The sequence below is a fragment of the Photinus pyralis genome, unplaced genomic scaffold (assembly GCF_008802855.1).
Source record: "Photinus pyralis isolate 1611_PpyrPB1 unplaced genomic scaffold, Ppyr1.3 Ppyr1.4_LG2, whole genome shotgun sequence".
Lineage (NCBI taxonomy): Eukaryota > Metazoa > Arthropoda > Insecta > Coleoptera > Lampyridae > Photinus > Photinus pyralis.
In genome coordinates, this window is record NW_022170403.1 from 17,528,294 (window position 1) to 17,538,676 (window position 10,383).

Consider the following 10,383-nt stretch of genomic DNA (forward strand, 5'->3'; position numbering starts at 1 on the left):
TTTTATTATGGCATAGAGATTTCAAAAAAAAACATTGTTCGGACCGCTTTACTGTATAGTATAACAACTGTACAAAAGCATTATATTCCAAAGTAAAAGGCATGTCGGAGTATTACACTGTACAAAAAAAAGTGAATTTATAATTTAAAAAGTTACCCACCCTGAAAATATATGAAAGAAACGGGTACTGTTGAAAAAGGCTGTTTTGAGAGGGGCCGAAGTAATAAGAAGAGATTGCAGTCCTGGGAAGTAAACGAACAAAAAAGAACCAACGGAGGATTAAATTATAGGTTATGTTTAGTATTGGTGTAATCGTTTACCATCTTTGTCAACGTGTATGTAATAAGAGTGGGTAGGTACCTAATTTCTAAAAAAAACTGTTCTAATTAAATTTGTGATCACTACTTTCGTACCAAGTTAAAAAAATTGTAAGTTTTTGTAATCTTTTGTATTGAATAAATCATTAATATTTTTAGTATTCTGATGAAGGTTGCAATGCGAACCGAAATATATATAGATTTTACTAAAAACGGTCTTTACATTTGGCCAGTATTAAGTAAATACGTAAGATTTATTGGCAAATGACTGACCCAAGCACACGTAGCAACATTTTACAATATACCCAACGTAGGGGGAATTTTAAGGGCGTAACCAACTTTCTTAAGTGCATTCGCTAAGTCCACGAATGACGAGGGATTTTCCACTGTTACAGGAATCTAAAAATAAAATATATTAATGCATGGGCTGCAAGGATTACCTCGAATAATTGATCGTCTGCAAATTTAGAGATTAATTTTCTGCATATCTTTCCGGATCTTGTATGGGGCAAGTCTTTTATCGACACGAATAAGTGAAAATCCGCTACTGGGCCAATAGATCCGCGAACTTTAGTTATCAACTCCTTACCGATGTTGTTATCGTTTTTATCCATATCTAATAACAGGAAATTAAACGACATATGTACACGGTTTATGGCGTTACCAGTGTTACCACTTTGTCTCGTTATAAACAGGCATAGTGGAACTTGTCCCTTTATAGGGTCCGAAACTCCTACAACTGCAGCATCTGTTACATCAGGGTGGCTCATCACCACATCTTCTATTGCAGCTGTAGAAATTCGATGACCGGCAATATTAATTACGTCGTCCACGCGTGCTGTTATGTACACGTATCCATTTTCGTCAATGTAACCGGCATCCATAGTATAATAGAAACCCTAAATAATATATTTTTGTACAAGTCTACACTCTGGTACCACAGACTTACAGGATGCTTTCTGTAGTAAGTTTGACAAAACTTGGAATGTGCTTTGTATAACGTACTAAGCGTTCCAGGTGGTAAAGGTAGCTTAACCACTATATCTCCTATTTCGTTCGGTTTGGCTTCAAATCCAGTTTTTTTCAACACGCGCACTTTAAATAATCGTTACTTCGTAAGAGTTTTCGAACTTTAATACATACCATCATATCCTGGAAAAGGCAATCCCACGGTCAACTTAGGCGGTCGTAAGTCTTGATCAAATCCCACACACGTAGCTGTAATCGAATACCCGGTTTCTGTTTGCCACCACTGGTTTAATATAGGAATCCCGAACGCATTTTTTGCCCATATTCTAGTTTCGTAATCTAAATGTTCCCCTCCCAAAAACATATTCCTCATACTACTGGTATCGTATTGCTTCCCAATAAGGGAATGTGGATCTTCTCGTTTAATAACCCGTAAAGCTGTTGGAACCGTGAACATAGCATTCACGCGATATTTCTCTATAATTCTAGTAGAGATATTATAGATTTAAGTAAAGGTAGGTACTAAACTTATTACCGAAAATATTGACCAGCATCAGGAGTTCGAACTGGTTTTCCCTCATACAAAACACTTGTTAAACAGTTCACCAAGGGACCGTAGCACATGAAAGAATGTCCCAAAACCCACCCAAAATCGCTGGTCGCCCACCACACGTCATCATTCTCCATTCCGTACGTATGTTTGATAGACCACGCGACTGATGCTAAGCCGCCACCAACTGACCTTTGTACAGCTTTTGGATTATCTTGAAATATAAGAAAAATGTATAAAGCGGAAAGCTAACTACTTTGTCCACCTGTAGTTCCTGACGTATACAAAATGTATAACGGATCGTTGGCTTCAACTGAAACACAGGGATGAGGTCCACTACTATCTAAGACTTCATCCCATAGAGTATCGGTATTACGGTCTAACGTAGCTTTCTCTATGTTACGCCGTTCAAAGATTATGCATCTGCTAGGTTTAAATGAGCTACTTTTTAACGCGTCGCTGAGAATTTTTTTATAACTAAAAAATTATTTTTCAATTGAGGCCTACTGAACTTATAATACTTACTTGATAACTTTACCAGGTTCAATTCCACAATTGGCAGCAATAATTATCTTTGGAGTTGCGTGTTCTATACGGATGGCAAGTTCGCTAGCCGCAAAACCTATGAATGGTATCCTTATGTATTTATATTATACACGTTGATAACGAAAAGATATCTACCTCCAAATACAACAGAGTGTACGGCACCCAAACGAGCCACTGCTAGCATGGCTATAACAGTTTCAGGAATGACCGGCATATATATAACTACCCGATCGCCTTTTCTTACTCCAAATTTGCTGAGAGCGCCAGCCATACGTGAAACCTGCATAACTTTATTTAACACAATGGCCTAAACACTTTTTGTACCTTATCAAGAAGTTCATCATATGTCACCTTCTGAGCTGCCTGTATTAGTGGACTGTCGTAAATGAGGGCAACCTTTCTTCCTCTTCCCCCATGTACATGACGATCCAGTGCGTTGTAACAAGCATTTAGTTCTCCCCCGACAAACCTATTTTGTCTCTCATTTTTATATTATTTTCATTCAAAGTGTTCTCACCATTTAGTGAAAGGTTCATTAGAATTATCCATAACTTTTTTCCATGGTTTAGTCCAAGTTAGAAGTGTCCCTACTTCACTCCAAAATTGTTCCGGATTTTCAATGGACTTCCTGTATATCTCCCTATATTTCGGGTTTTTGCAAATATCTGAAACCAAGTTACATTCTACATGGGCTTTGAACTGTCGTAAAGATCAGTTAAGAGGTCGAGGTCGAGATACACCTTGAGAGCAATAGAAGCGTTGACTGCGAAAAATGTAGTAATTTTTTTTGAGTGTTTCGCGGTAGGCAATCAAGCATAATAATTCACACAACAAATTGGTGGCGAATGACCCTGCGAATGACTAATGGATTACGTGTGGAAAGGTTTTTTTCACCTGTAACTAATAGAAGTTTTTAGAAGAGATTGAAAAAGAAAATGGCGCTATAGGTACAAAGTCATTTTCCAGAGCAATAAATAAACCTGGGAATAAACCATCTGTGGTTAAATAAAAAATTAAAACGCGCCTATGAATTAAATATAAATCAACTTAAATGCGGATAGAAATGATTCACCTCCATTCAAATTCTGGAAGAGAATTTCGCAATTAATAAACAATTCATTCGAGACAATAAACTGTATACGGGACCGCCGTTGGAAACGTGCTCGTAAATTGCTCTCATTTTCATTCAGTTAAGGAGCCTAGTTAATTCACACTACGTACGTTTTCAAATCTCTGTTGTAGCCTTCGATTACATGAAAGACGCAAATATTTACGATCATCTAATCGTTCAATACTTCACTTATTTGGCGAATACATGTGAATCAAATGAAGAAACCACAGTTCCAAGGAGTCCATCCAAGGTATTTAAGCACAGAAGAAAGGTCAGTATTCCAGCTTTGCATCGAGAAAGAAACGATAAAGTCGTTTCGTCCACCCAATTACAATTAAGGTCAGATTTACTTTATGTCCAGTCAAACGAACTATTTGTCTTCACCCCTATATTATACAGGATGTTTATTTGAAAACTTCCCACCAAGGATTTATCGAAAACCATTGATTAAATGGAAAACCGCCGTGACACGTCAAAAGATTTGTCCTAGGATTTGTCAAGCGGGACAACTTTTTAACCAAAAACTACTTTACCTCCTTTCATCCTCTGCCCCCCAGGGTCATTCCCTTAAAAATTTTAAATGAGTGGTGTTGAGTAATAGCTTGTTTAAAAGGTCTTTCGGTTACGTGACGCTAATAAGCCCCCCAGAAACGATCATGAAATTGAAATAAATGGATAGAGGGCACCTTAAGAAAGCGTCTTCAATAAAAAAATCTGCGGAAGAGGCCCTAAATTTTCCACAATCTTAATTTAAAGTTCAATTGATTTCGTCGAAAGTGAGGTTATATTACTCCAAATTTCATGATTGTTTTTCAGTTGGTAGTGGTGTTCTTAACATTCCCGAGTGCCAACTTTAGTTAGTTTCTTAAGAGGTTATGTTATTTTTCCACGATTTAATTAACTTTAAACAATGATAAACAACGTTATAAATGTGTTTTTAATTATACCATAATAGCAGTAAGTAGTTCTCTACGTCATACATTGCTAAGCAGCGATTTATAAGGAAAAGGCGTTCCAAGTTAAGCGGTGATCGCTAACGTAGCTGCGATCCATGGAAAATGCGAGAGATGTTCCTTCCCCTCTCGACCGTATTAGGCGGTGGATGCTAAGTGGCGATTCATACAAAAAGGCCTGTATACGCTTCAAAAAGTGGTGTTATTAAAATGTATGTCAAATCGCTTATTTGGTGTTTAAGTCGAACAAAACCTAAAATTGTATTGTATATACCTGTTGTACTACTTTTATTACATTCTCTTAATATACACGTTAAACCCAACATATTTCATTTTAATAGACGAAGAAGTTAACATAACCTCCTACAAAAATTTGCTGTCACCTTTGTTTATTAGTGGAAAAAGAGCTGTCACGTAAAATTTTTCAGTTTCGCCAACTTAAGAATGACAAAAGATAAGTAAAATAACACCAGATTTCCAGAAAATGAGGTGAACTTTTAATTAAGATTGTGAAAAATTTAGGCCCTCTTCCGCAATTTTTTTTATTCTAAACGTGTTATTAAGGTGTCCTCTATTCATTTCTATCAGTTTCATGATCATACCTGGGGGGCTTATTAGCGTCACGTACCCGGTCTTTCGAAGAACTTTATTTTGACGTTTGATTTTTAAAATCGGTGGATTCGTTTTCAAGGAAATTAGAAAAATCTTTCCACTCTTTCCAGTGTGTAAACCATTTTGGAAATAAAATCTGAACCAATAAATTAATTTTCACTATTCCAAGATTGCCACAAACCTAATGACAGCAAATTAAATTCTTTCCTTCCCATAGCAACAAATAAGTGATATTTTGGTTTGTTTTTGTTTTCTATCTGAACAAATTAAGATAGGTCGATTAAATAACTTATAATAAAGATTTTTCTAATTTCCTCGAATGCGAATCAACCGATTTTAAATAATCAAACGTCAAACCAAAGGACTTTGAAAGACCTTTCAAACAAGCTATTACTCGATACCACTTGTCATTTAAAATTTATAAGGGAATCACCCTGGGAGGCAGAGGATGAAAGGGGGTGAAGTAGTTTTTGGTTAAAAAGTTTTCCGGCGGTTTTTCCTTTAATCAGTGGTTTTCGATAAATCCGTGGTGGGAAGTTTTCAAATGAATACCCTGTACATACCTATAACAACAATGTTGTGTGTTTGCTGAGAATGTGCTGCACGCATTGTCGCGCCGTCTCCAGGGCCGTCTCTTTAAAAATCGCGACTCATGCGTGAAAGAAGCACTACATACTTAACAAGGAAAATATTTAATAAAGATAGACCATAGTTCTTTGTCTATCACCGGCACCTTACATCTATTCAAAGGGTAGTAATAGATGTGTTCGTTAGGTACAGTCACGGTGGTATGGTACAGTGCAGAAGACCAGTCACAACCACTAATCGTTTGGGTATTAAGTACCATCATAATTCATAAGTGATACTTATTCAATGGTATACACGTATGAAAATTAGATTAGGTAGTGGTGTGTTAATAATGTTACCTGTTAAATGCAATTTGTCTATTAATTCTATAAAATGTAAAAACTGCCAAGGTGATCACTTAATATACCCATATACCTGCAGAGCGATTATCAAAGATACAAACACTAAAGCTTTGTTTTAATTGTTTCAGATCGGGCAATCGCAAATTGGGACACTCAACATCCAAACTGCACTACTTGAATGCATCAAAGTGCGGGTTTTTTGGCATTACAGTCCCAACTTTGGTGGGTTGTGGGAGTCTGCAGTGAAAAGCACATAGTTTTATTTAAAACGAATATTTAAGGATGCACTTCTAACATAGGAATAATTCAGCACATTTCCAATTCAAATTCAGGGTGTTGTTTGCATTATCCAATGATGATGAACGGTCGTTTCATTCTTAATGTCACACCTTTTATTTTAAAAAGTTCAATAACAAAATCACGGACAAGGGATGATGAATTTTATACATTTTGTGGTTGAAACTACCATATATAAACTTGAATAAACAGAATTTGCAATCGACTACCTTACAAAATTACAACCGTAAAATTCATACAGGCAGTTCACGTAAAACCTTTTCAAACCGAACAACTCATTAATTAACTATTGACTTGTTTTCTGGTGTATTGAATTGTTCGAAATTACTTAGTCCCACCGAATGAAATACCATTTCTTTCAATACTAGTAAAAATCGAATATGATATGTCGCATCTGAGTCATCGTCATAAAGGAAAGAAACGTACAGGCAATTTATGTACCTATCGTTTAATGTCTAATCACGGTTATGAACAGTGCGATCTAAAAGGAACGGTCGTTACGACATGCATGGCAAAACGCAAAGCTATAGCAAGTAAAAAATCTGAAAACTAATAAGATTATATTGTCAGTATATTAAAAGTAAACTGACTGATTGACTCGAATATTTTGAAAAAGGTAACGTACAATCATTGAATAATAATTCAGATTTATTATTCAATGGTACAATGAAAAATCGTTCATTAAATGTTTAAGTTAACCGTGATATTTAGGAAACGAATTTGTCGAAAACGACAGGGGTACCTATAATGAAAAGCTGTGTTGGAACGTGGAGCTACACGCACTTATGAAAGAGTTAATTTGTTTAGAATTAATTTGTTTAGAATCGAACGTTCATTGTTAAATGTTTTTTTATCTATACAAATGTTTTTTTTATCTATACAAATACTTTTTTTCTCTTTTCGGGTATACCATTGATATTATACAGCATCTGCAAATTTGACGTATGCAAACATATTTATACATTTGTACAGCACAAATATACATCTATTTATCTATCTATCTATCATTTTCAAATACTCTTATTTTCTATGGAGAAATATAACCGTATGTTGCATAGTCTGGATTAAATAAATAAATAAAAAAAAACGATGCTTTATCTTTCAAACTGGATGACTGCCACAGGGTTCTCAATTTTTTTAATTAAGTGAAAAAAAAAATTGGCACCTCCCGGGGCGCGGCTAGAAATTGAAATATATTAACCAAATTTTCTTTGTGTCAAAAGTGAAGTCATCTATCACTTTCTTGCTATCAGAAATCAAAAGTATCATTTTGGAAAAAAAATTTTTGAGCCCCGGGAGCACGGCTAAAAGCTTGTTTTTAAATTTTGAAAAAAGTACATGTCATTTGTGTACCCTTAATGCAACTTTCTTTTACTATGACAAGTGATATTTCTCGCCTTTTTTAACCCGGCCCGATACTACATTCTCGAGTTGCGTGATGATTTTTGTTTTGAATACATAATCAATCTGACCTACCTTTGGTATTTTGAACGGATTCAAATGTTTCTGGCCACTTTTCAAGTTTATTTGAAACTAATGATGACAGCATAATGCATAAATAGACAATGTACTTTTTTACATTAATCTATAATAATAACCATTAAAGTGTGAAAGCACTAGTGCAGTCGAAACGCACCAAATGTATATTATATTCTAAAAACGTTATGATTTCCTCTTGCGGTTTATTTCGTGAAACCATAATGCAGTAATTAAATAATTTATGAATCAATTTTCAAATTTGTTAATTTATCTATTCCGGTTGTTGCAGGAAGTTGATATTTACCAAAAACGCGGTTTTTTTAACTTGAACTTGAACTAGTGACTGCCAAGTAAAGGGAAATTTACACAATTGCAGTATGGATTGCATAAAAATATTTGCGGTTTAACCACATCTGCAATCAATTTTTTATGTACTAAAGGGTGGAAGTCAAGGTGGAAGTTTCATTCGCAATTTTTTAACGTGCCTAGAAAGACACTGCCCAGCAGATTTCTACTCCTGTAGTCGATAGGTACCACTCTAGTGGTAATGTTTCCTTTAGTGAATGAACATGATGACCACGGTTTATGCACAATATCCGTATTAAATACATAATATAACTTGCGGAATGTGACAGCGACAAGCAACATTGAGTGCCTAGTTCTGTCAACTCCCGATCAACCCGGACTCGGCGCGTGTTCTGTACTCGACATGCTTTAGCGGTGGGCGTGTAGTGATGTGATTGGTTGTAAGCGCTCGTATCCTGCAAATTGATGGTGAATTATGTGGATAATGTCTTGACACGTCTTGCGGAGTTAGACCCACTGTCAGTCTTATCATTTTATGTCAACATTAGTAAGTTAAATGATGATGATAATAATAATAATAATAATAATAATAATAACAGTTAAAAAACACAAATCTCCTTCTTCACATAAACACACCACGTTATCACAACCCACTCGTATTCAACCCAAACGCAAAGCCAAAGAAACACTTACACAATAAACTCCATTTATTAAAATTACAGGAATTATTATAGTGATTTTTTTTGTTTGGTTTTGTTTTCCTCTTTCCTGATAGCGTTGGCTATTGTGCCCATCAATAGGTATGTTGGTAAGTACGAATTACATAGTATCCCTAGATGTCCAATGTACGTGTGATTTTTTTTTTTTTTTTTTTTTTTTTTTTTTTTTTTTTTTTAAAGGACCCTACATAACTTCACCAGACACAGACACAGATACTAATCGTTACTTGATTTTAATCCGTGCGATTAGTTAACCAGGCTAGACCTGAGTTCTCACAAGAAACACCGACCATAATAATAATAATAATAATAATAATAATAATAATAACCAGGCTAGACCTGAGTTCTCACAAGAAACACCGATAATAATATAATGCACACCACGTTATCACAACTCACTCGTACTCAACCCAAACGCAACAACCTTAACAGCACTACAGGCTCACAAAATACTGTAATGTCTCCACCAATAACCCAAGCAACCACACAAATACAACCTCAAGAACAAAGAAACACCATAAATACAAGTAAGACAACATGCACCACAAAGACAGGTCCACCCAATAAAATTACACGTCCTACCACAGCTAAAAAACACAAAACTCCTACTTCACAGAAACACACCACGTTATCACAACCCACTCGTATTCAACCCAAACGCAAAGCCAAAGAAACACTTACACAATAAACTCCATTTAATAAAATTACAGGAATTATTATAATGATTTTGTTTTGTTTTGTTTTCCTCTTTCCTGATAGCGTTGGCTATTGTGCCCATCAATAGGTATGTTGGTAAGTACGAATTACATTATCCCTAGATGTCCAATGTACGTGTGTGATTTTTATTTATTTTTTTATTTTTTTATTTTATTTTTTTTTAAGGACCCTAAATAACTTCACCAGACACAGACACAGACACTAATCGTTACTTGATTTTAATCCGTGCGATTAGTTAACCAGGCTAGACCTGAGTTCTCACATGAAACACTGACCATAATAATAATAATAATAATAATAATAATACACAACACGCAGGTGGATATTTGCTTACGCGAATATCTTGAAGAGTGACGCCTTCACGTGTTCCTAGTCACCCCATATTCTTATGAAAATGGAGTTTAAACAAAGCCTCGGAAAAATGCCGCTACCTGAGGAGCGTCAGGGCACGTCTGGAGCTATCGCTGGGCGTTGCAGCATGCGAGCCGATAGTGACGAGTTGGTGAACAGGCGGCCGCTCGTCGGGATACCCGAAACTTACCTCTACAGCCGAAAGAAGACTACGAAGAGGACAACGACCACCTGAAGAGGACCGCCATGAAGAGACCTTTGTGCCTGCTTCTCAACCGCTTGTGGATGGGACCAGCGCAAAGGAAACCTCCAAAAGACGTATGAAATGGGACGAAGGGATGAATCGCTTCATTTTTGGTACGTATCTGGAGATCACGAAGTTGGAGACAGATAAGACAACATATAGAGGTAAATTACATCAAGCTTTCGTTAAACAATACCCACATTTATCACATTTAACAGAACAACGCATTGCAGACCAACGTAGGGTTATCATTAAAAATACACTCCTTACATTAGACACACAG

General features: G+C 35.9%; 1 protein-coding gene across 1 annotated transcript; it reads right to left on the reverse strand.

Annotated features, from left to right (window-relative positions):
* Positions 1 to 583: 583 nt before the first annotated feature.
* Positions 584 to 7,833, reverse strand: LOC116163854 (acyl-CoA synthetase short-chain family member 3, mitochondrial-like). The gene is made up of 12 exons (XM_031477984.1): positions 7,761 to 7,833; positions 2,900 to 3,047; positions 2,707 to 2,851; positions 2,518 to 2,662; positions 2,362 to 2,458; positions 2,102 to 2,313; positions 1,822 to 2,050; positions 1,461 to 1,771; positions 1,267 to 1,412; positions 991 to 1,216; positions 758 to 933; positions 584 to 716 (listed from the first exon to the last, which is right to left on the reverse strand). The coding sequence occupies exons 1-12, from the start codon at positions 7,831 to 7,833 to the stop codon at positions 612 to 614; spliced, it is 2,013 nt and encodes a 670-aa protein (XP_031333844.1). The 3' UTR covers positions 584 to 611.
* Between the last annotated feature and the right edge of the window lie 2,550 nt (positions 7,834 to 10,383).

What these genes read in the sequence shown, in the direction of transcription:
- LOC116163854 (XM_031477984.1), bottom strand. Translation starts at nt 7,833, where the DNA reads ATGCTGTCATCATTAGTTTCAAATAAACTTGAAAAGTGGCCAGAAACA. An exon ending in GAACCTGGTAAAGTTATCAA is followed by an intron (nt 2,314 to 2,361) that starts GTAAGTATTATA and finishes ATAATTTTTTAG; the next exon opens with TTATAAAAAAATTCTCAGCG. An exon ending in CAGACGATCAATTATTCGAG is followed by an intron (nt 717 to 757) that starts GTAATCCTTGCA and finishes TTTTATTTTTAG; the next exon opens with ATTCCTGTAACAGTGGAAAA.